The sequence below is a fragment of the Alosa alosa genome, chromosome 16, assembly GCF_017589495.1.
Source record: "Alosa alosa isolate M-15738 ecotype Scorff River chromosome 16, AALO_Geno_1.1, whole genome shotgun sequence".
Taxonomy (NCBI): Eukaryota; Metazoa; Chordata; class Actinopteri; order Clupeiformes; family Clupeidae; genus Alosa; species Alosa alosa.
This window is the reverse complement of record NC_063204.1, coordinates 12,826,137-12,852,948: the sequence shown is the minus strand read 5'-3', so window position 1 is coordinate 12,852,948 and position 26,812 is coordinate 12,826,137. Positions and strand designations below refer to the sequence as shown.

Sequence of the window (26,812 nt, the reverse complement as noted above, 5' to 3'; positions counted from 1 at the left end):
CACACACACACACACACACACACATCAGAATGATTGATTCCACCAGGATCTCGTCTTACGCACACGGGGAGCTGTACTCTGCCTCTGCTTCATCACCTGAGTGAAACAGATTTCATCATCAATCAGCTGTGAATAACAATATGGGCTCTAATTTGAGTGATGAGCAAAGAGAACAGTCTTAAATCAAACTATCTAACTAAAGATCAATGTCATAAAAATGTTAACACCATGGGTAAGAGTAAGACGCGCACAAGTAAAAGTGCAAACATTGACGTGTCAGCTCAATGCTACCACATTCAGCACAATAGCTATAGACCCTTTCAACAATAAAAACAAAAACAATGCTTGAACGTTCTATTTGGGCCCCAATCTACTTCCTCTGCATTAAGATAACATATGGAATGTTAAAAAGGAAGTCTTGTGGGGCCAACTATGATGCTGATAATGGAACTCTCTTGAAAGGGTCTATAGTTCACACATCAGAACTTTGCTTAATTACAATCTTTAAACTTTGTTCGCCTTTTCAAATTGATATGGTAGTCCTACTGGTTTACAAGAGAATCTTGCATTTGTGTTTACATGTAGACCTAATACTGGCTTATAAGGTAGTCTTACTGGTTTATGAGTGAAACTTTTGTTTCTGAAATTTGATTTTACACTTTATTCTGGTTTATAGGGGAGTCTCCTGCATGTATATGTAATACTTATAAGGGAATCTTACTGGTTTGGTAGTAGTCATACACTTTGACCACGGCTGGCTTCAGGTTGCTTACTGGGAGATCCTGTTGGATGGTCAGCTGGTAATAAATAGGAATATCCTTTGGAACCTGTTGAACATAAGGTCATCAGATTCATGCATGGCATTGTGGGCAAACCTGTGAGGAATATGTAAAGTACATGGTGGGTAAGAATCTGTACAGACTGTCGTGATTTTGTGAGACGTTTATTTCTCACCATTGATAGATACACAAGGATGTGGTCATCTTTCTCATCGACACGGTCCACAAATATGCTGCCCTTTAGCTGGAAAGACAAAGCTGTGATGAGCACCTTCACAGGAGCTGATTTAATGACTAAGACCAGGGCTGCACTGGGTCCACAAGTGAATCATTCCGTTCACGGAGTGTAAAAATAGTTTTAGAAGACTGCTGTAATTTTTTTGAACATACACACTGCTGTCACATCTGGTGTAGCCAGTTCCATTGATCACAGTGAAAGCTAATTGTTGCAGCAGATGCCCCGGGAACAGTTACATGGCCGGTGTTGCCTCTCTTTAAAGCAATACCAAAGAACATTTCCTCTGTTGCACGCACGCTATTTGTTTATCCAGCACTGGCTTTGCAAATAACGATGTCCACTGACAAGGTAGAGAAAGTTGATTGATTTTATAAAAGTATGATGTATTGCGACATCATATGCATACTGGACTGTGATGTTTAAGCTGAATGCCTGTCCATTGGCTTTGTTGCACTCCCCCTCAGCTAGAGGCTTGGCTTGAGTCGTAATGCTTAAGGTTGAGTTCTCAGTGGGAGTGGGGATGTTGTAGAAAAGAGCCACCTGTTACAGAAGAGAGTTATAGAAATACTACTAACAGAATATCAACCATTAGTTATTTAGAAACACAGTGAATATGATCTTTCACACTGACCCCAACAGAAGCACATGCAGAGCCCTTCACTTCTACACTGTACTTCCCAGGAACGTCCTGCAGTGCTGTCTCCTGGTACAGTAATGTGTTGTGCTGGTTCACATCAAACTGGTGTTTGTCGCCCCCTGCTGACTGCACTGTCACTGTGCTGGAGCCATGAGGACTGAAGACCTTGGTGGCATACAGAGCCAGAGCCTGCAGTGCCACCACCGTGTCCTGAGAGAATACAAACCCAACCCTCAGTGTGGGCAAATACTGAAGCTGGAGGAAAGCTCACACACACACACTAACACAACAGAAGACGTTTAAAAAGGAAAGGTGTGTGGAGCACCTGTGTGGAAGAGAAGCCTCCATATGGATTTTGCTGCTTTACCAGCCAGCTGACGATCCTGGAAGCATAGCCTAAGTCAGCAGCAGTCAGTGTGGGTTTGGTGAGAACAGCTAAGAGCACATAAGAACTCATCTCCACCGCCAGAGAATCAGCTCTCTCTGATGAGGACTGAGACCAGTGCAGGAGACTCCCTGAGAAGACACGAGTCACATGAGATAAAGGAAGCAGGTTCAACTGTTGGTTCATGTGTGTCTGTTCAGGCACAGTGTAAATTCTGTCCTACCATCAGAGGTTGCTACACTGTCCAAGTGTTTCAGAAGCTCAGCTCGGATGTCCTCTTCTCCAGCGAGACTGAAGGTGTAGGCCAGTAGAGCAGTGGTGTAGGTGTTGGAGAAGTCATTAACGGATGGTTCCACCTGGCAAGTATATATGTATATATTATTAACTGTCCTTTTTGCTTTTAATATACATATATATATATATATATATATATATATATATATATATATATATAAAAGGCAGTTAAAAAGAATGTAAAGCACATAAAGTAAAAATAATTTAAATAATTTACCAGGCTTTTATATAAAATGGAATAAAAACATTGTGGAAGTAGCTTTAATTGTTTGTTTATCACAGATGTAAAGACCTTTAGTTTCAGTTACAGTGGATGGACGATGGAGTCATCACTGTTTCTCTTTTACGATACCATAGCACAAAAGTCTGCAATAGAGCCTGTGCATTGGCTTAAAATATAGACATTATAAGGACAGGCAGAAAGAAAGAACCTAGAAACTAGAAGATAGAACCGCAAATAGGCCCAAGAATAGATCCTAAACCTAAGGCTGCGAGTAGACCTTTTTCTCCAGCAACCAGGCAAGTAATTTCCTTACCACACTGGGGAGACCTGCTGGATTTAGGGGTGTCCCTCTGTAGTAGGACTTCAAGAACATCATGGTACTTGCCTGGAACAAAATAATTCTTAATTCTTAATACTTAATATAGTTATATATATAAAAGAGTATAAATACTTATACTATATATATATATATATATATATATATATATATATATATATATATATATATATATATATATATATATATAGTTATAGATATATATAGATATAGTTTTTTCTATATTACCTTGCCTACTCTCTGATATGTCCATATTTATTTTATGCTGGTCTCTAGACTTTATTCTTGCACTGTTGCACTGTTGGATTTACTCATTTGCACCATCATCATGACACTCACTCTCACAGAGCACCTTACCGTACCTTACTATGCACAGAGAATCACAGGCTCAGTCCCTGCCTCAGTCATTGCAAGCGCCTCTTGATTAATCACCCACTATGTGGATCCTGTTTTTAGAATTGATTGAGATTAAGTGTTATTTAGTATAATTTGTATTTTAGTATATTTAGTATATTCTTTATCTTCTACTTTATCTTCTATTGTGTTTTTTATATTATATACTTTTAATTACTTTTTTCTGCTGTTAGTGAATATGTGATGTCTGTATGCTACTAACACCTTGAATTTCCCCTGGGGATCAATAAAGTATCTATCTATCTATCTATCTATCTATCTAATATTGGGTCGTCTCATACAAGGTTATATATACATATTGGTTCCCGAACTTTTCTTAAAACATTGTTTCTACATTTGAACAGCTGGTATTTGGTGGTTTGATTTCAATATCAACAGTTTAACAAAATCAACAACAAAAAAGGGACATCCAGCTAGCTGTTGCATAGCTTCTATTATTTCCACACACTGACTAGTTACATGATTTCAGTTTCATTCAACCAATCTCCGCACCCCCTCTAAGTTGAAGCTTTTCCTTTTGATTTCCTTTTGAATATTGCACCCCCCTTGGATGCCCCCCCACACACACACACACTTTAAAAACTACTTGTATAACACCACAGTAAACTGTTTGGATGAGACCTCTAATAAGTTTGAGTTGGTTTGTTTTAGTTCAACAGAGTTACAAATGTCCTCACCTTTACAGTCATATTCAGCTCCAGCATTGAGGCAGCGATGTAAGCAGTTATTGTCACAAGATCATTTACACCTCCCTACAAAACAAAACCAAACTCAATAAAAACAAAGAAACAGGAAACCCATGTCCATCAAAAAACTAAGTACTGTTAAACTGTCATCAATGTATTATCATTATAAGAACCTTCATTCTGTTATTGAAGAGGTTTCCTTGCATACGGTAAGCACCAATTGGACTAAGTTGATTTTCCAGCCAACCCTTGGCACCTTCAATAACGTCACGGTCAATGTAGATGAAGGACTTTGCTTTACCAAACGACCTCAACACAAATGCAGTCAGCCTAGAGGAAGAGTTAAAAACAATATTGTGTCAGCTGAAGTCTTTTCAGATTATTATACAACATTTTATACTATTAAGATGACCTATCTTATAGTTTTACCTGCATCATTGTAGATGGTTTGTTTCTGATGTGTGTCCAATGCTCTTGTTACATAGTGTTTAATAGTTTTAAATTGTTTCATTCTATTCTACATGTAGACAAACTCTTCTCAGTGTTCAGTCATGATTATGGTTGCCATGGGCTTGACTGTACTGCTTGGGTTCAACTCACCAGGTGTTTCCATCTCCTCTGCCAAACGTGCTGTAGGCTCCATCACGGTGCTTGTAGTTCAGCTGCCTCTGGTATCCTGTTGGGTTATATTTGGAGATGAATATCAATATGGCAAAATGAAAGAAAGCCAGCTCTGCTTCCTTTCTCCTTTCATTCGCTACTCCACAATAGCCACGTTTACATGGACAGTTTTTTTGTCATTCTTATTAAACTATTCCAATTGAAAAATCTGTGCCGTACGTTCTATTCCAATCAGGTGCTCTCAAGCGCTTTAGAATCTTTGATTGGAATAGCCGCTGTTGCCTATTTTTCCTTGAGAAGATACAGCAGGCAATTGGATTGACCGTACATTGCTGTTCAATCGGAACAGGAATGGACTACACCACCTCTTCCATTCCCATTAAAATTCTGATCGGATCAGGCATTTTATTCCGATTGAGGCGTTTCTAATCGGATGAAAAGTGTATGTAAATGTGACTATTCAGTTGTTGCTGAGAATAAATGCTAAATGCTGACATTCCTGACTCCATATCTCCTCTGAGTAATGGGCATGTCAAAGCCAAAGTCATTCTCTCTGTTATTGGTGTGCTATGGTAAATGGACTGCATTTACATAGCGTTGCTTCTCTGAGCATTAAAAGCACATTTTATGCCTCACATTCATCCATTCACACACAGATGGTGGAGATGGATTGCCGCCATGCAAGGTGCAAATCTGCAAATTGGGAGCAGGATGTGGAAAGTTAATTGAATTCAATAGCCAAATCAGAAAATGGTTACCTACAGTAACTGGTCACTAAAAGCTAGTGTGTCAGAGGTCGTTCATTTTGTCACTGAAACTGAGACACTGAAACATTTCATTCAAAAGGAAAGTAACTTCTCACCATTTTTAAGGAAATTTGTTGCTTTTTCCTTAATTTCTGCAGTGAGCTGGCCAGTGTTCTGGAGGTACTGCAGAATGTAGATATTTGGGGAGAGGATGGCAATATTTTGCTCCCCACAACCATAAGGCATTTTCAGGAGGCTGTCAATGTTCTTCAGAGCGAGACCCAGGATGTCTCCTACAGGGAAAACATTCCATTATACACATGTTAAGAGAATTACTATAATTACTGAGACAGAAATATTATTGAACTCTGAAGATTTAAACATGTACCCAGCACAGACACTGAGGCTCTGGCCGATCCCTTCACTACAGCTGCTGGGAGTTTCAGCTCCACCTCCTCTGTTAGAGCGCCCCCTGTGGGAACAATGTGAGAAAAGCAGAATTATTACAGAATTAATTTGCAGACTTGCTACTTCATGCAAAATTGTACCTGAATATCAATATGGCAAAAAAAAAAAATCATAGACAAGCAATGGAAATATAGGAACAGTGTGGGACAATTCACCTTTTGGACATAAGAGCCTACTGAAACTCTCGGTCTTCTCAGTTCCTTCCGCCTAAAAACACAGAGAACCAAGAAAAAAAAAAAAATCAAAACTGGAACATATGGCTCATCATTTATTCACCATTAATGATTAATTTGTAGTAAACACCTCTTGTGTTTAAAATGTGGCTCTGTGAAGAGAGAAAACAGAGTGTTGTGTCTAGAGCAGGGGACCTACAGTATAACAGACCCACTACCATGATAACAAGAGCAGTCAGCCGACTGCAGAATTTCTCCCTTAAATAAGGGGAGTGTAACATAGCTGCAAAAAGCGAAAACAAAAGTTATCCATTTTATCCTGATCCAGATCCAGTTTATGTAGAAGTACAGAGATATTGTGACCGGTGTGAACAGACACACACGGATGGACGTACCTGATTACAATACCAGAGGTAAGGGTAATAATAAATTTGGCACCACCTACCTTCACCAGCAGGGGGCGTGTGACTATGTCTATGCGACCTTTCTCTGGCACAGACACAACCTCGTTGCCACACAACCCCTGGGACTGAGTGGCCTCTGCACTCACAGTAACATTCATCAGTCCTGCCAAGCAAAATACACTACATTACTTTCAGCAGTAATATCTTTATACTACACTTTCCCATGCTGATATTGGGACGAATTCTGCGCAGTAAATGGTTACATCCTTGTACTTGCATTACAGTGAGTCCTGTGAAGTGTGTTAACCCACCAAGCACAGAGGGCACCAGTGTCCATTTGAAGGTCTTCCTTCCATTTGCACACAGACAGGAGGAGTACTGGCCATCAGAGGAGGGGGTCAGAGTGAAGTCTGATGAAGGGGCTGGAGTCACTGTGACCTACCAGAGAGGGGGTCATATTTAACACACTCAGAACCACAGAGAGAGGAGTTCAGCCACAAGGGCCCTGAATATTTTTTTTTCTCCTGCAAGCAATGATACTATATATTCTTAAGTGTTAGTAACAATTCCAATAAATTAATAAATTTTAGTAAGTCAACCATGACAAGAGTCTTGAGTTTTTTTTTTTTTAAATGAGAACTGAAACCAGAATCTGTATGTCCAGCTATGCATCTCTGTACCATGATGCACTTGGGCAGGTAGTTGAAAACTGTTGCTTTGAGCTCAAAGGTCTCTCCACGGATGATGGAGTACGGCAGGGAGAGCTCCAGGAAGAAGGGCTGGAAAACTGTGAGCTGAACTGGTGGGGCCAGACCAAAGCCCTGGGGGGACAGGCAGAAAGCCTCAGTCTCCCAGGTGGTGATGGTGTCAGGGACAGTGAGAGGGACTCGTGCTTCTCCAGACTCCCTGTGAAGAGAGCACATGTTAAAGAAAAGGCTGTGGTGTTGAGGACTGAAACTAGAGTAAGACAGAAAAACGATCCCCTGATTTCTATGGGGCCACTCACCCAACCTCTGCCAGGTCCCAGATCCACGTCTCTGGGAAAACTGTGCGAACCGTCACACCAAATTCCTCTCTAAAAGGTCTTCCCATTCCTGAACTAGTGACCATCTGGCGCACCCTAGTGGCCAGTGGATAGACCTCCTGATGATACAAGACTGACAGAAACAGAACAATATTTCAGTGTTCAGTGGATGAAATCATTTCCATCTTGACATTTACATGCTGATTGCATCATGTGTCAATCCTGGTCATGCAATCACTACATGTGAATGTGTTCTACTGCTTGAATAGTATTGCAAATGCATGCACAAATAAATTCATTTTTACAAACGGGAGAACTGGTCTCGCATTTCACTTTTAGTCAGTGTTATTTAACAGGTCATAAGTTCTGTGTAGCTCAAGTCATTGATTTACTTTTGTTGTTCATGTCAGTGGCTTCAGGCTTGGAACTGAAGGGTTGCCGGTTCGATCCCCAACCAGTGGGAATGGCTGAAGTGCCCTTGAGCAAGGCACCTAACCCCTCACTGCTCCCCGAGCGCCGCTGTAGCAAGGCAGCTCACAGCTCCGGGTTACGGCTCCCGCACACAGTTGCGTTCCGTCAACGCATGCCAGTGGGTGTTCCCGACGGTAGCTATGCAAATGACTTAAAGTATAACAGTAATTTGATTGGCTGGTGCCGTCTGTTGTTCGCTTGTTCGTAATTTGATTGGCTTGTGCCGTCTGTCGGTGCAGCAACAGCTGAACTTCTCTACGCGAGCGACGGAAGCAACGCGACGCAACAGACCCACAATTCAGTTCGGCAACGGATGACGTAAGCCCATGTAAAGTGAACAACGGGAACCTTAGTTGCACTGCCACGCACGCAACTGTGTGCGGGAGTTGTTAGTGTGTGCTATGCCTCACGGTGTATTCAATGTGTGCTCTGTGTGTTCACTAATTCACGGATGGGATAAATCCAAAGACAAAATTCCTTGTATACGCAAGTATACTTGGCCTAGAAACCTGATTTACATTTACATTACTATTTTGATTTTTGTTCAAGAATGTTGCAGATTGTATTTGGATCTATTTCAACCCATTGTTTGTGATTACAATGATCTAATGACCAAAATACTCCAAAGCATTGATGTAGGGTCATACCATGCCTCCTGTGATATGTCTCTCCCTTAAACATTAAGCAGTTAGGGATCTGTAGAACCAAATTAGTGACCATCTTCAGTCCCAAACTCTGCAGTAGACAAAGACACATGATATTGGTTATTATGTTGCACAAACAAATGTAGCAGGGAGACAAACAGATGAACTTTTGGGAAACCACAAAAGTAAAAAAAAAAAAATATGAGCTTAAATTTAAGTCAAATGTACAGTGATCCTTGACCCCCAGTTAGCCCTTGATCCTTTACCAAAGACCCATGATTAGCGTTAGGGTTAACTCTAGCTCCTTTATCAAATATCCAAGGTTAGTGTTAGGGTTAACCCTGGATCTTTTATCAAAGACCCAAGGTCAGGGTTCACTCTAGATCCTTAACTGAAGGAATCCAATGAAGAGTAACTAACAGAGGAGTTACATGTCTTCTTTGGCTGATTAAAGACCAGACATGCCACTGCATTTTTAATAGTTTGTAATGGTCTAACTACACAAGCAGACAGGCTAGTTGAGAAAGAGCCTTGGCCTAAAAAAACATTGTGTGGCATATTATAGATTAGGTTAGGTCTGATCTTCTGAATCTTTTATATGATAAACCGACATGACTTTGTAACTGAGGCTAAGTATTAAAATGTGAATAAATAAAGTACACAATTCATTATTCAAAGTATTCATTATTATTCAAGTTATAAGGGCAACTACAAAATAATAGTGCACTCTAGACACCTTCAGGTATACTAACCAAAAAAAAAAAAAACACTTAGGAGTGAAATTGCAAATACAGTCTAAACATGTATTACAACCCTGTAAATGTTGCACAGCCATTAAGACTTGTTTAAACACAGTCTTCCAAAAATGCATGCTGTACATTTAAAAAATATTAAAAAAAAAACACATTTTTAAAAGCCTTATTTGTCAATGACCCATGTATAGAATTAGAATTATATACTATATTACACATACTGTATGTGTTTTATTTACCTTAAAAACCGCGAAAGCCCCAGTATCAGCACGCCGTGAAGGGTAGTATGGCATGGAGGAACGCCTGAGTCTGACTTTAAGGCATTCTACAGGATCTTCAACATCATAAGGAATTCCTGAGTCCAAACTTGGTAATAATCCAAAAATCTAGGATAGTAGAGATTTCAAATGACATCATCTAAGAATTACATGCAATGCCACATCATCCTCCTGAGAAAACTCACTAAGCTGGTCATTACAGTGACATTTGATAATTCAATTTACATTATTCAACAATGGCAGGCATCACCCTAGGTGACAGATAACATAGTCCGCTGATCAGTAGCCCTATTTAATGGGCCCTGATAATCTAGTATCATTGTAAAATCATTGTAAACCACAGAATCTTGGTGCTTATTTGCTTGAAGCAGCACTATGGAGTTTTGGTCTAAAACTAGCGAGCTAGCTACCTAAAAGGCCTGCAAAACCTTGCACCACCCAGTCCCAGAGCCTTATTGGCACTGTTAGGAGCTTTCTAACAGGCTAACTGGTGTCTTTTGCTGATATACATGTAGGCAGTAATGTCTTGCTGTGAAAGGTTTTCTTTAATTTCCATGTGTTCCTACAGGAACACAGAACTGCATAGTGCATATCCAGGAGGCCTGTGGGAAAGACCACATGACCACATATAACATTCAAAGTAATTTGGACATACCAAAATGGTGCGATAAAGATAAAATACCTAATATAAGTGGTAAATTATTGCATAGTTTTTCTTTAATTCTACTCTAGTTGAAGTTCTTGGTGCAGTCGGGCCTTAACACTGAGAGCCCAATATGTGAGGAGATTTATATTGTCATTGGCTGTGTCCGAAATGGAAGGCAGCTGCCTGCTGCTGCCTCTCTGCTTTCAACTGTCTAATGAGTCACTTGTCATAGCAGGCATCAAGATTGCAGCTATGTTTCGGACTCTGCAAGATAGCGATACAGAATGTCATTGCCAGGATACCTACACCTGACTTTAATCAGTGGGAGTTGAAGCAGAGATGTTCTAAAGAATCTTTGGTTGAAGGCAGCATGAAGGATGTATGCTGCCTTCATAATTCAGCAAAACAAGGTATCTTGGAGGGCAGCATTTTATAGATTTTATAGATTATAGATATTAGATTTGAATGTGCCTCGAAGCCTTGCTGCCTCAGAATGCTATGCTAAGGCAGGATTTTTCCCATTTCGGACATAGCCATTGTGCTAGTCTTCAGTGCAGCTATGGTAACCTTCTGGGCATCTAGGCGTTTCCCTGGTTCCAGGACAAAGATGCTCTGATCCACAGCACTGAGGGCACACAGAGAGCCAGGCTGAGCTGACAGCTGTAGGGAGCTCTCCTCTCCAGGAACTGCTTTAGGGGGGGAGAACTGCACAGACACCTGTAATGAAAAGCAAACAATGAGGAACAATTTGCATTGCAATTTGTGATGCAACCAGTTCTACAGACAGGCCAAACATGAATGCACACATAATTGTTAGTTGACAGTAACAGTCTGTATTGTTGTACCACTGTCAGACCAAAACATAAACAATAAATATGTGAGAGAAAAGATAGAACATTTACATTTCAAAGCAAGGAACTGCTGACACACCTTATTGCTGAAGCACTTCTCCGTTGAGAAGGTTTGGCTATTAGCCAGGACCGTCTCACTGGGTAAGACACAGTACGCCATGACCTTCAATGAGGGGGCCATCTCAGCACTGACAGGGAGCTGAAAGGACACCTCACCCTCAGTTACTGGTAGGGAGCCCTGCACTGAAGCCTCAACAAAGCCGTGATGAACAATCTGCCCTTTGGATAAAACCTACACATGGAACCACACAAGGAAACTCAGCATCATCTTACCACAGTAAGTGTTGTAACGATATGCCAATACATGCCAATAATGTAATTTCTAACCAAATCTGTAATCTGTGATCCACATACCATATAAATGACATCCACAGAGTCTGTGCTGATTGTTTCCCCAGTGAAGGTGTACTTAATGGTGATGGATACGTCTTTGCCACACTGAAGAGGTTCATTTACAGCCTTTATGGTCAGAGAGCTGGATGATGCTGTGTGTGGAGATGCTGGTGGTAATCTGGACACCGACTTTGTTGCAGTGTCATAATATGGGAGCAAGTTCAATAGATTCCACAAAGATGGATGATGTACTTGCCTAGAAAAAAAAAAAAGGTTATTATTCCCTCTGCATTTACCAACAATGCTCATCTCTAAAAATGTTTGACAAAATATAATGTTTTACGAAATGTTAAAGGACCAGAGAATGTGAATAACAAAGCACTGAGAATCATTGAGGCATTATCACACAATAGGCTACTCTCAACCATATAGTGTTATGTATTTGAAAGGACATTTGAAAGGCTTAGCCAGCCAGTTAGAAGCTTACGATGAGCTCAAAGTTTTCCAGGGAAAGTAGTAGTGTTAATAGAGAACTGGGCCTCTCCAGCAGAGTCTGTGGTCAGGTTCAGTAGGAGCTTTGAATTCCATCCCAGACCTTTAAACAGATGAACCGCTCTGTGAGCGATGCCAGTGCCATTGTAATGGGTTGCTTTGATCTGTAGAAAGAACAAACACAAGAACCCTAAATGCATGCAAGTTATATGCAAGATGTTGGAAATAGCTGTGTTTGTGTGTGTGTGTGTGTGTGTGTGTTTTATGAACACTGCTTCCACCTACAGACAAAGTAATGAATAGTGAACATGCATGCTGACGATCTAGAGCAGGGGTGGCGAACCTGCATGCGGCTCTTTGCCTCCTCGTGCAGTTCGCGGCTGCTCAACTGATGTTCTCACTTCTCCTTGGATTTAGAGTTTTTTATTTTTTGAGATAGCCTATATTTCTGGTGAAGGAAAATGCTTTTCATAGTTGATAGTACTGCCAATAGTTAGGCTGCAATATTTAAATTAAAATAATTGTAGGCTACTGTCATGTTATGGACAGGTATCTAGCCCAAAAAAGAAGCAGACACGGAACACGGACATTCAAAAGGAGGATTCATCTTTTTTGTAGGCTAGCATAACCCTTCTGGTTGATACGTCAACATATCCAAAATAACACCGTTAAAAACATGGTCTACACGTTAGTTTGGTACTTGGTATGCCAGACTTAACTGATGCATAAAGCTTCAAACCTGAACATTTCCCAAAGGCACTGACCTTTGCAAGTACAAGGTAAAGGTAGGATACATAGACATCAGTCAGAGAAGCAGACTAAAAAAAGGTAGGGGTAGACTGAGTACAGTTGAGACATGTGTACTGTTGAGGCACCTTAAATATCTTGCTTGCACAGCAAGCCCAAGTTGTGATTTTTGCTATGCCCATGCGTATTAGTGCCCTCTTTGATCATGGAAAATTTAAACGACACAAGTATCTCCCATCCAAGGATATCGGCAAATGTTTGTTTTCCAAAAGTAAGAATTTCACTTCACCATGCACCTTTGACAATGAATAGCTCATTACACTTTTGTTGTTTTGTACACTGTTAAACGTAACTGGTATCATTACAAACATTATTCTGTGTCCTAAAAACTGGCACATTTTATGGCATTGTGTCATGTAAGGTCGTTGCAAAATCTAGAGAAATGTGTGAGGTGGTCAGCGGGGGACAGTTGAGACACTCTCCGACGTCCAAAGTATGTTCACCGAGGATCTCGTCGCAACAAAATCTGCATGGCTCGCAAAGATGACAAAATAATCCCCTGTCTCTGGACTGTGGTCATTTGAAGCCTGATCGACAAGTTGACCATACTGTGCTTGCCCGTCTGCCCAGATCGGATGTGCACAGTCAGTCAAACCGATTGAAAGCTGGATTGTTCAACATAAGATCCCTCACCAACAAAGCTTCTCTCGTCAGCGACTTCATTGTGTTACCTGTGTTCAGTCTTTGTCAAAAGCTAAGCAGTCATGCCCTTGGTCAATTACTGGATGGGAGACCACATGAAGTGACAATAAAGAGATTCTTATTGCTGTCGCTAGTTTTCTCTAAATCACTTTCTTCTTATAAAAACTCGATTTTTGACCATTCTGAGAGTTTAGTTGAAACTGTGTGGTTAATGATGAAGTAAGAAAACATAAACAGATACGATCTGAAACAATACCTTAAATCAAACGGGGATCGAACCACATTTGAGCAGCCTAGGCTAGGCCTACCGTGCAAAAAACGCCCTCACTAACCACTACATCATGGTTATTGCTTAATAATAGTCTACACTGTTAATTGAATGCACGGGCACGCCTGCCGACACCGGTGAAATGCACCGAAGGTTCACTTAACTTTGGTCACATGACATGGGGATTTTGAACGATGTTTCGAAGCAGTGGTCACATGACATGGCTGTTTTGAACCACGTTTCGAAGCAGTGTTTCGAAACACTTGTGCTTCAAAGCCTCGAGACTGATTCGAGACATCGGTTTTGAAAGTCACACCCCTACTTTACTGCTGTGGACATTTGCTTATGCAGCCTTTTGAGTTTAGTTTTTTCTTGAAAATTTACGGACTACCGATACTGAGATTTTTGCCTTTAGAACCACTGGTCTTCTTCTGTTGACTTTTATATGGACCACAACTAGTTAAACCTCTGAGCTTTTTTTCCTTTGTTGGATTATTGTCTTCCACGTGCGAAGAAATAAAAGCACTGAAAGGAACTGCTATTGGGTCTCCCTGTCTGTAGGCCTAATATAACAGTATGTGACATCCCGCCTTGACTACTGTAATTCCATCTTGTCCGGAATCCCTAACAAGCTACTCCATCGGCTCCAACTAATTCAGAAATCTGCAGCAAGGATTATTATAGGCTCCAAATCCACTAGTCATGTAACACCATTACTGATGCAACTGCACTGGCCTTCAGTTGCCTACAGAATACATTTCAAAGTCCTATTCCTGGCATACAAGGCCCTACACAATTATACCCCCATCTACCTCACTGACCTCCTAGAAGTCTACACTCCTTAGGGATGTGACGCTCGAAGCTGACGTTTCGAAACAGTGTAGAGCTTCCGAAACGCAAGTGTTTCGAAGTGTGGTTCAAAACGCCCATGTCACGTGACCATGGCTTAGTGAGGCTTCGTGGTGTTTCAATTTGGTTTGGACAGGTGGCACACTTGCCGCGCGAGCCAATTACCCGAGTAAACACCTGTTTGATCTAAATTACAAAGTCCCAGAATGCTTAAAAGTCATTCAAACACATCCTATCTTTGTGTTTTTTTTGTGAGGAGAGAGATTTTAAGAGATATAGCGACATAGAGACATATAGCGATTTATAGTGCATTCTTGTGATTGATAGGTTAGTGATATAGATTAATTGACAGGCTAGAGACAGACAGTAAGCGATAGTTTAGATAGATATAGTCTAGTGACGTTAATATTTAGATAGTAGCAGAAGTAAAAAAAAATATATGACTGATGCCTTTATTTCAAGAACAGCTGACCCTTTGAAATACTGGCAGGAGAGGAGAGTGGTTTATCCAAACCTAACTGTGATGGCAAACAAATATTTGTGCATGCCAGCAACAAGTGTGCCTTAATGAAAGAATTTTTTTCCAAGGCTGGGGAGGTTTATTCAAAAACAAGAAACAGATTAAATGCCAAGACGGCAGAACAACTGTTATTCCTAAATAAAAATGTATGTTGACATACAAAAAATGTGTTGTTTATTTTTCCCATGTTGTACCTGATTACTCTAACCTGCTTCACATGTATCCTTTATTTCCCTACAACATGTTCCCAAAAAAAAACCCTGGGCCATAAGCATAGCCTACATTTTAAAACCATTGTAGCATTTTCCTCTCCAGCATATTCCAAAGGATAATGTACTATGAAACTGAAATAACAAAACATCTAACTGGCAGATATAAAAATGTTCTAAGTACTGAACGCATATACTAGTCTGATATTTCTAAGCACCAGCAGGGAGTCGAACACCGGCCGCTCCGGCCGAATGCAAGTGTATTAACCACTGAACCACGTGGCTGTGGACGAAATCTTGCGTTCCATGTTGGCTATTTATATTCTTCGTCTGAAGCAGTTGTGCTTCACGGTCAAAATGTGATGTTAGCAAAACTGGCCACTAGATGTCACCATGGAGTTACGTGTGTCGGATTGTTTCGAAACCTCGACACATTCCGGCGCAATTGCTTCGAACGTTTCGTTGTTTCACAAAGCCTCGTTCTGCCCATCCCTAACACTCCTGCCCGCTCACTGAGATCCTCCTCAGCAGGCCTACTGCATGTCCCTAATGTGAACCTCAGCACTGGGGAGAGAGGGCTTTCAGCTACATCGCCCCCAAGCTGTGGAATTCACTGCCAGACTACATGAGACATTGTGACTCAATTACTGACTTTAAAAGGATACTTAAAACGTATCTCTTCAAGATGGCTTATGGACTGACTGACTGACTGATTTTTACTTTTTTATTTTGACTTTTACTTTTAATTTATTATTTTGAGATGACTATAATTTTACAACCTTTTTGTTTTTGTTTATTTGTGAAGTGACCTTGGTTGACATGAAAGGCGCTCTAAATAACATGTATTATTATTATTATTATTATTATTATTATTATTCCTTTTAAATTCTTCTGCATACGGCCCATTTTGAGTATTTTGCCCGGCATTGTACATCATCTACTTACGAAATCATTGCTCCTACATACTTTGGCCTATAATCAAATGCCTGACCTCTTTGGAAAGCTTAGACACTGTAGTTTCTTGGACAGCAATCAGAATAGCTGTGGGAAGTACTGTCACAGAGGTACAGAGGCTAGAATACTGTTTTATATTTCTGCCGGATAACAAATATCTCTGAACTGACCACCATTTCAGCCCTCTAGGTCACTTGAGATGACTTAGAAACACAACTGAGCCCTAGCACCAGGTCTTGTTGTCACGGGTGAATTTATGTGGCATATGAGATGTAACGGTGTGATCGGGTGAGGGCTGTCAATGTCTGGTGCGACTGAGGAATCTGGGGGTGTGTGTGTGTGTGACGTGCATGTAATGCGACCTGTAGATAGCCACAGAGGGGTACGGGGCTCTCTAGGCACAGGTGTGGTGATTTGGGGATAATTAGGGAAGCGGCATTGTGACAGACAAAAGACAAGCTCATTTGGAGGAAGGGGAGAACACGGGAGAGCGGGGTAGAGTTTTGGTGCACAGTGTTTATAGCCGCGGGCTGTGGCAGCGTGTGGAGAAGAATCCATTGGACGCGAAGTTTCCTGTGTGTCTGCTCCTGATCGGTGTCGAGAAGTTGCCTCGGACGAACTCGCTGCTTGCTGGATCATCTGGAGGCGCGACATCGGTCGCCCTCCATCAAGTTAAGTGATCGCATTCCTCAACCTGAGCTGCAGTGTTGCCGCGTGCAGATGCCCATTAGCCTTCCTGCCATGACTGCCGTGGGATTGTGGACAACAGTTTTTACGTATTGATAGACTCCTGGTGACAACGCGTGCCGTGTGTATTTAAAGACTGTGTGCCTCGTCTTAAGTTTGATATGTTGCTGTGCTATGTTTGGACGTTGCAGTGACTCTCTTCTTCAGTAAATTGCCCTAGGAATACTATTGACTGCTTAAGAATTGTAGTCCACACTTACTGGCTATAGCAGTTTGGCCTATTAGTATCAGTTTTCTCTTTCTTCCAGCAGTGCGCATGTGACGTAAAGGGTTGCCCAGCTTGACTATCGGCCGCCCCTCCCCTTGGATCAGCGTGTGTGTGTAGCTGAACACTGTGTCGCGTGTAGCTGAACACTGCCCCCCCTCCCCTGGGAAGGGCTGAACACTGCCCCTCCCCTGGATTGTTTGAACACTGACTGCCTAGCTGAACACTGCCCCCCTCCCTTGGATCAGCCGTGTAGCTGAACACTGCCCCCCCCTCTTGGATCAGCTGTCGTGTAGCTGAACACTGCCCCCCCTCCCTTGGATCAGCGTGTGTGTGTAGCTGAACACTGCCCCCCTCCCTTGGATCAGCGTGTGCGTGTAGCTGAACACTGCCCCCCCCCCTGGGATCAGCGCGTGCGTGTAGCTGAACACTGCCCCCCTCCCTCGCTCCTCGGATCGGATGCGCCCGCCCACCACCAGCAGAATAGCCCCCTACCTGTGAACTGGTGCCTTCTCTACTTATGGACTGTCTTTTTAAATATTGTATTAAATAAATATATTGGATTTGCATAACTCTGTCGCCAGCCCTGTTTGTTGAACAGCCACAGCATAGCTCCCCAGCAAAACGAGTTGCACCTTGGTTACATTGTGAAGCTGTGTGCAAAAGTAGATCAATATAGAATAAAAAATGACTGCTTTGTACCATTATTTGCCAAGGTATGCTCATGTGTTTTGTAAAATGCCCTATGGAAACTCGCCATAGGACTTTTGGGTTCCCAAAATGCACACTGACAATAAAAGGCTTACTGTGTGGCAACCTCTTGGTGTAGAAGCATAATCCTGGTCTCAAATGAAAGGTATCACTTTGAGGTTTTATTTTTTTTTATTTTTTTAAAGTATATTTTTGTGGGCTTTTTGCCTTTTATTTGGACAGGACAGTGGAGAGTGACAGGAAGCAAGTGGGAGAGAGAGATGGGGTGGGATCGGGAAATGACCGCAGGTCGGACTCGAACCTGGGTCCCCGTGGGCACTCGGACCCGTATATGGTACGGGTGCTGTAGCCTGCTGCGCCGCAGCGCCCCCCCACTTTGAGGTTTCTTGTGGACTATTTAGATTGTATGTCAGGTGTTCTGATATAGACTGACTACACAAAATATGGAATAATTACAAAAAAAAAGTCTCTATTTTTGCATTTACTTTGTTTGTTCAATGGTTGTGTATAAAATAAATTATGCATCTGTACAACTAATATTGGATAATACAACATGAAGATTCAATGTCTATGGATTCTTGTGAATATTTCATTACCCAATATGTTACATCTACATATTTTACTGCAGCTACACTGCAGCCAGAAGTCAGAGTAGCACCAAAAGCGGAAGAGGGGGAGGGGGGCATTTTGGATCAAATTGAATTGAGACAAGATTAATCTGAAAATGTACAGCACTATACAGATTGTACTTCAAAAAAGTTGGCATTTTTGGATTCCCAAGAATCAAAGCTTTGAAATGGTGTATAACATTACTATGCTACATAGCAATATGGTCCGTGTATCATTCGTTCATTTGATATTCAATTGAGAATCAAAAACGAAAAAAAAAAAAAAAAATGACTTATTTCATTATTTGTTTATGAATGTGATACAAACAAACAAATAACATGTTGTTTTCCAGGCTTTTGATTTCATGGCCAGATCAAAAGTATAACGTTTAAAAAATGGCTTCAGGGCCGAAACTGATTTTGATATTTATTTGTTCCGATTTCTGTGACCTGGAAGTCTATCCAAGTCACTTTCTTGGTCTAGACCTGTCAGTGCTCAGTGTTGCCAATTTAGTGACTTTGTTGTTAGATTTTATTTTGGCCATCCCTAGCGACAGAAAATATTGTCTAACAACTATAGTGAGAAATTGGGCGACGTGCGCAACGATGGCAAACTTGGTTTTGTTGAATCGACAGAAAATCATCTCCCTTCTCATGCCTGTTTCGTTTATGAACATCGCTTTCGCCCAAAGCGTTGCCCCATGATTAAAGAAGTAATGACTGGCCTAGGCTATGTACTGTAGTATCAGCCCATGTTAGGGAAGTAGGCCTAGATGTTAGATCTATCAGCTCAGATCATCATTTGTCGCCAACGTCATTGGAAGGCAGCCAGCTGCAGTAGCCTTCTGGTGAGATTACACCAAAGACAGTAGCTATGACAGGGAAACTAGGGACACATCGTTCAACAAGCACATTGATCAAAGGAAAGAGGGGCTACAACTTCATTCATAAACAGAGCAAATAATTCAAATCGAGCCATAGGCTCCCCCCTCCACCCTCAGCTACATAACATCCTGGACTTTTAGACCCACAATGGCTGCCTTGCACTACTCCACTTGCACTACTCCACTTGTACACTTGCACACTTGCAACTTGTTGTTGTTGTCCTGTTGTCCTGAACACTTCTGAACACACTTCTGCTGCTCTTACATAACTTGCACCACTATGCCACTTGCATACTTAGGTCAAACAAAACTACCTCAGCCATTTATTGGCCTGACTTTTGCACTATTATATTGACTGTCTACTGTATGCACAATTGCACAATTTCTACAAAATTTTGCTGCTCTTATTTCTTCATTGTATGTGCCTTCTTATTTTTACTTTTTATATTGTTTACTTGAATGTTAGGTTTGTCTGTGGACCTAATTGGTAAAATATGTCTGGTCTCCACCGTGGGATAGTAGGAAATGCAATTTCTATCTCTTTGTATGTCTTGACATGTGAAGAAATTGACAATAAAGCAGACTTTGACTTTGATAGGCGTAGCTTGCCCGTCCAATTACGTTCACCATCTAAAAAAGACGCGCAAGTCAACACTGCTCTGAGAGTAAGAATCAGTGAAATCGCGAACAGGCGGCAGCTCCGTTTAATTGTCAGGTGTGAAATGCGTTCATATTCCACTTTTTATGTCATAGACGTTGCATGCCTATGGAAGGAAAGGCTTTGCAGTAGGATTATCCAAGCTGTTGCTTCAGTTTGTGGTTTAAGTTATGCGACGCACCGTTGCTGGGTTCATGCCGTTTTGCGCAAGTTTAAAATGTTTAGCTGACTGCGTAATTTGCCATTTTTGTTCAATAAGTTCTACTTTTCATGTCATGAATGTAACATGCCTATGATAAGGCTTTGCAGTTGTACAATAGGCCTATGGTCAATCTATTGTCTCAATTGTGTTTCATGTGACGCGCCGAAGCTAGGCCTACATTCATGCATTGTTTTTCTCCAGTTTTTTGTTTCTGCCTAATTTGTCAGCTGTGATCAAATGCGTTCAATAAATTCCACATGTCATAAATATAACATGCCGATTAATATTTGTATGGTGTATCTCATCTAGGCTTCTCTTAGGTTATGTTCAATCAAATTGGCACCCTTTTATTTCTGTGCCCACCCATTTGAACATTTCTGGCTACGCTAATCAAGCATAGGAGTAGAAAAACCTATTCGTTTAGACTGCCGATTGAGGGGGAAAAAGAGATTCTGTTGCTCTGTCCGAGTGGTCATTTAAATATATCTCTTTAGGTTAAATTGTGTGTGGTAAAGTTATAATCGGACTGGTAGACCTAGTCCGATTTAACACTGCAAAACAGAAGCAGCAGTTGGCAATGGAAGTCAATAAATCATTTAGAGCAATCGGAAAAAATAAACATCAAAATCAGTTTTGGGCCTGAGGCCGTTTTTTAAACGTTCTACTTTTGATCTGATCATGAAATCAAAAGTCTGAAAAACAAAGCATTATTTGTTGGTTTGTATCACATTCATAAACAAATAATGAAAAAACAAGTCCTTTCTTCGTTTTTTCATTTTGGATTCTCAATTGAATATCAAATGAACGAATGATACACGGACCCAATATGGTGCATACAATTGATGTAGAATGTTGGGGGGAGGTGGTGGAGGGGGTTAATGACCCGGTACTGGAACATGTTATGCAACAAAAATATAACAAAAATGGGTGTCTCAATTGTACCAGGTAGGTGTATAGGGTACAGTTGAGACACAATCAAGACAAAAATGCACCTTATGTTTATGAGATAATTGTGGAAAATATAAACTACTTATGGGTATTATTGCTTGATAATATTTTAGTCTATAAGCTAAGGAAATGGCATGTGGAATGTTGTGTGGAAAATCACTTCTTTTCAGTATCTATTTTTTGTTTGATTTTGTGTGGGCAAAAACTGTCTCAACTGTACTCAGTCTACCCCTGAATACTCGACGGAACATTTGACGGTCACATTGGCATCTTATCAGTTGTTACATTGGAGCATTTCTCATGCTAATAAGTCATTCAGTGAGGGGGAATTTGTGATGTGTGTCAGATATCTTTGTTGCTTGCTACTCATTCCTGAAAAAGATAATTTGTAGCATCTGCCAAGTGTCTCACTTTAAATGAAAAAGAGAAGATCTATTTAAACTGTAGGCCTAAGTCGCTGTTGTAGTGTGGGCATCTTTTTTGTTGTGCGGCTCTTTTGAGTTGTGTGGAACATTTTCTTGGCTCTCTAGCTGGACTGGTTAGCCACCCCTGATCTAGAGGTTACATAATAGGCCCTGGAGTGGGACCCATTTTAAGTGAATTCTGCTAAGCTAGGCTAACAGAGGGGGGTGTTAAGTGAACACCAAAACACAAACAGTAGCTCACTCTTGTGATGCAAACAAATACAGTAAACTCATAAGCACACTCATTGAATATCTATGAACTGTATGTTCTCTTACCTTGCCCTCCATTACTGCTCCGTCCTCAATCACTTCTGGTGTATCGACAAATGTTAGTTTCCCAAGAGAGTAGTCCAACCTTATGTCTTTGCTTTCTGCCCGACTGATACCTGATGAGAAAATAAAGTAATGTAAACATGGCACATTTGGAAGATATACCAATGGTTTTAAAAAGTGTCCCGTTGGCTCACCAGTTCCTTCTTCAGCTACGGTTGCATTGAATCGGAAGCTGTTCTTCAATTTTCTATTTAAGTCTGGTTGTGTAAACATTACCATATTAAAGACATGAGAGACACAACCAAATTCATCCGTCTGTGGGAATCAAACACACACACTTCAGATGTTTGCATCTCAGTTAAATGTTTTCGGGATGTGAATCACCATGTGTGACATAAAGAGAATTTTAAATACAGCCTTAATACTACATTTGTCAACAGCCTTCAAGTGTTTGGGTCTGTAATGTCAATTACAAATTGTTAGCATCCAGGAAGTGGACATTGCCAGCTTAGTTTTAGCGAATACCCTTACCTCTGCTGATACAGCAAAACAAGGTGCCTCTGGAATTAATTCATCATCATCAGTTTGATAACGATCAATGTCTCGACACAATGACATGGAAGCTTTTCCTGGCACAGGCTGGCCAAATGTGTACCTAGAAACAGGAGAGTTGCATTTAAAGGCAACCAAAGGAAGGAGTTTTTAATAATAGGCTATCCTGTGTCTCTCACAAGGCTCCCTGCTTGATTAAATCTTTTTGAATACTGGGTTACCGTAAAGTTTCATTCTATCTCCTGTGCTCTTTTGTATGTTTATGCCCCCCAAAAAAAAAAGATAGCAGTAGGCTACTTTAACAGTTGATGTAAAGAAAAGCAAACATCCATGAAATGTGCAGCCTAAAGACCCTTAAATAGACGGTCCCTTACACAGACACACACGGTTACTGTAAAAGAGAAAGTGCAGCCTACATTGCAGATGGTCCCTTAATCAACCCCACTCCAAATATCCTATGTAGCTAGTCAAAAAAGGTAGTTCCACCGTGCTTCTTAATTCACGTCTGGTGCTTCACGGGACTGATCATGTCGAGAAGGAGAAGGTTCACCGGAGCACACAGAGATGGCTTTTAAATTCATTGATTATGGTGCACAGCAATTGATGTTTCAACTCTTCTGTGTCTTTGTCAGAACCTTCTCCTTATCCTATCAACCCAACTCCAAATACCTTAACCTAACATCAAATGAAACAGACATTCTCCACAACCATCTTGCGATCCCTGTAAAATCGTATAAAAATTTTTACCTGTTTAAATCTAGATGTAGTGGTAGGCCTACAAAATATTAGCATTTGTTTCCATTTCCTACTTTATTCCCTGCTCTTGCAACTCATGCTATGTGTATGTAAGTGTAAGTGTGTGTGTGTTCGCTTGTGAGTGTGTGTGTGTGTGTGTGTGTGTGTGTTCATGTGTGTGTTTGTGTGCCAGTTTGTGACTGTGTGTGTGTGTGTGTGTGGGGGGGGTCTAATGGTGTGTGTGTGTGTGTGTGTGTGTGTGTGTGTGGGGGGGGGAGATAATGTTTATTGTCCTTAAAATTCAGTGGAGCTAATGCCCACCCAATTTCATGTGCCCCGGTGTGTCATTGACCAAAAATTAACGTAACGTTAAAAAAAAAAACTCCTTTATGATTAGTGCGCTTGCGGCGGTTATAATAATCCTGTTATCATTTTCTTGAAAAAATTTGCTTTTCTATAATTATATATTAATTACAATGTATCACTTACTTAGCACACACTTCCAGCCTGACCTCTTGTTCTCCAACACTGATGGCCTCTGGGGCTTTCAGCGTAACCTTGAACTTGGGCAAAACTAAATGGAAAGAAGTTACTTAAGAACACACTAGAAAGTGGCTAAAAACTTGTCCCTGTCCGGAGATGCTTTGTCAAAGTTCTTGTGTGCAGGTTTTTACATTGTGATGTTATTGCATTTTAATCAAACTTAACCTCAAAAGTCTTACAAAGCCTTTAGGCATGTGCAATATGATATGTGTCAGTGATGTTTCATGGGTAGAAAATGTGAAAATGGTTTATTTTAAACCATTATCCAAGAAGCAACTAGGTATATAAATATGTGTGTGTGTGTGTGTGTGTGTGTGTGTGTGTGTATGAATATGAATATATTAAATATGGATATATCTGTAAGTAACAAACATACCATATTTTTTCACTTGAAACTGATGTGACTGAGATGATGTTTGACTGCCTTGTACATTGAGCATGTATGTGCCCTGAGGAGCTTCATGGGTTTAACACGTGGGAGAGCTGCACTATTTTGCCCTGTGATTTCACATCAAGCCATTGACCAATGGTGTTGCCACGGCTATCCTGTGAAGTGAAAGAGAGAAAACAATCAATGTCCTCTTTGTAAAAATAACATGTTAAGATTGAATTTATTAATTCAAGATTTGAAAGCAAGAGTGAGAAAACTACACAACATCAAGAGGATTTTGTTCTTACGTCCAGGGATATGCGGTCATACTGTAAAAACAAGAGCATACATGAATGAGTTGTGAAACACTTTTCTAAACAAACAAAACACAACAATTTGGAAATGAAAATCATGTTAACAGTGTCGTCATACAAATCACTTTTACTTTTACTTTGTTAGAGACATGGGTGTGTTTCTCTTGCTTATTATAGGATGCCTTTAAAATTATATCTCTGGTTGAGTTAATTTGACTGATTCGTTCAGTTGCCCAGGTGTACTGTAAATCACATGAGTCAACACCCAAGGCTAAAAATGTGTGGCAGATATTCACACTAAAACAAACGTATTAGCCACTAGTGCTAATCTTATACAGTATCAACACATTGATCAGTATCTTACGGTCCAAGGCTGCTTGCATCTAGTATGGTACCTATAATACCTATACTCTCTGTTTCAACAGCTACATGTAGACTAGACAAAATGATTTCCCTTCAGGGTTAAAAGCTATAACTTTGAGTTTAACACTAAGCATACTGTATGGCTAAATGCTACAGCTGTTAAACTCAAAATGAACTTGTCTAATGAAGGATATTTCACAGTAGGAACCTACTTATCTCTGTTACATAACATAATAAACAGAGAGTATAACACTCTGAGGTCCAAAATCAGTTCAAATTTCAACATGGGCAACTTCTGTTTGCTCTTGTTTCTCAACTCTAACAGCTGACCAATCCTTTCCCTACTCTTCTGCGTAGCTTAGCATGGATTGTCTGACCTCAGGACATATGGTAGTTTAGAAATGCGCCTCACCTTTTCACTGAGTGGAATGAAGTTGGTGTCCATGGTGACCACTCTGAAATGCACTGTGGGCAAGAATAGTGTGAGAAACTGCTTTTGCATACAATACACATGTTTATATGCGAACCTTTGTGCATTGTGAGTCTGTGTGGACATACCTGTATGGCCTGGGCTGTATATGGGTTTATCTGTCTGGATAAAGGCTACAGGAGGATGTTTTGGGCTGAACTTCACCCGACTTTCTGAGGTCCAGTGATTTGATTGACCTTTGACATCTACTGTGATTTTCTGCACAGAGTTTTCTTTCACCGAAGGGGCCTATTTAAAGAGCAGAGTAAACACTAGATTCACTGGGTGATAAACACCAGGTACAGTGAACCTTACTGGAGGGGTGGGGGTGGGTAAACCTTGAACCCGGACAGTCCTGCCTCTCATGAGGCACAGTGTAAACTGATCTCCTGTCTTGACCATGGTTAGGTGAGCTACTGACCTGGAACTGGAAGCAGCGGTGAAAATCCTTGTCTGATGTTTCCTGGTGCAGCATCTTCTTCTCATCTCCATTGGTCAGATATATGGACATGAGCAGAGTCTCGTTTGGACTCAGGAGGCTGGCACAGAGTTTGGCTTCGGACTCTGATCTTATCAGGGCAGGAAAGGTCACCAGGAAAGACCTACAAAGATGAGGAACACTTTCTTTATTTACAAATTAGTGTCTCACTTACTCAAAAGAACCAAAATACAGTAACTGAACTGAAAGTCTGATATCTTGACAGTCTTATTGACTCAGATCTCACTTTCACTAGCCTGATCAAATGTAATCCCAAAAGCAGCATTCTATTCTTATACTTATCTATTTACTTTTACACACATTTTTAAAAAATCTTTTCTTTGTTTTTATCTGAATTGAGTTGCCTCTCTGAATGAAATAGATAGTGAAAATATTCAGAACCATGAAAAGCGTTTGCTCACGGCTCTGGTGTTGCTGTGGAGGAGCAGAGAGTGTAGAGGCAGCTCAGCAGCCCTCCAGCAATCAGGATCCTGGTGAGGGCCATTCTACTGAGCCTGTCTGCAGGGGAGAGTCTCACACAGCATTGCTGTTCCTCTGCACTGAACAGCCTTATATTTCAACTGCCTGATGGAATCAACCCCACCCACACACTGACCCACTGTTAACACACACACACACACATACAGCCCAATGTCTAACTTGCAGCTATACTGATGGCCTGGTTTTGGAGTCATCATGTCAATATGACCTATGGCCTTTATCAGAAATGGTAAATATCAATAAACAGAACAGATAACATATCTGAACAATATTTAGGCAATGAGTATTCTCTGCTATTTTATTGCATTTGATGACCCTTACTTTATTACTTGTGATTGTGCTGATGATTTTGCAGTATAACACTATTTTGTATGGAGCCAAGGAGGTGTCATGGTAAGATATTTTTGTATATCGAGAGGATGTGTGTGCGCTCATTTGACTAAATTGTGGTCTCATTGGGGGCCAAGCAGTGAAGCTGCGAGGCACCCATAGTGATTGTACTTTTTCCTATTGGGCAATTCCATGCAAAGGTCATCCTTACCATGGAAAAAAAAGGTTGTGCATATGCAAATAGAACTGTTG

General features: G+C 40.9%; 1 protein-coding gene across 1 annotated transcript; it reads right to left on the bottom strand.

Moving 5' to 3' along the window:
• Positions 1–55: 55 nt before the first annotated feature.
• On the bottom strand, positions 56–26,297 carry LOC125309890 (alpha-2-macroglobulin-like). The gene is given in 37 exon segments (XM_048267007.1): positions 56–96; positions 722–827; positions 955–1,090; positions 1,424–1,557; positions 1,649–1,864; positions 1,980–2,170; positions 2,263–2,395; positions 2,870–2,941; positions 3,985–4,059; positions 4,167–4,323; positions 4,594–4,669; positions 5,477–5,653; positions 5,749–5,832; positions 5,984–6,035; positions 6,447–6,568; positions 6,717–6,843; positions 7,086–7,311; positions 7,412–7,562; positions 8,548–8,635; positions 9,536–9,682; positions 10,788–10,937; positions 11,151–11,363; positions 11,486–11,720; positions 11,823–11,845; positions 11,952–11,970; positions 11,972–12,120; positions 21,909–22,018; positions 22,100–22,220; positions 22,437–22,560; positions 23,682–23,766; positions 24,112–24,196; positions 24,198–24,281; positions 24,414–24,434; positions 25,195–25,247; positions 25,341–25,500; positions 25,673–25,853; positions 26,152–26,297. Coding segments are annotated over 37 exon segments (4,407 nt in total). The 5' UTR covers positions 26,235–26,297.
• Positions 26,298–26,812: the final 515 nt, after the last annotated feature.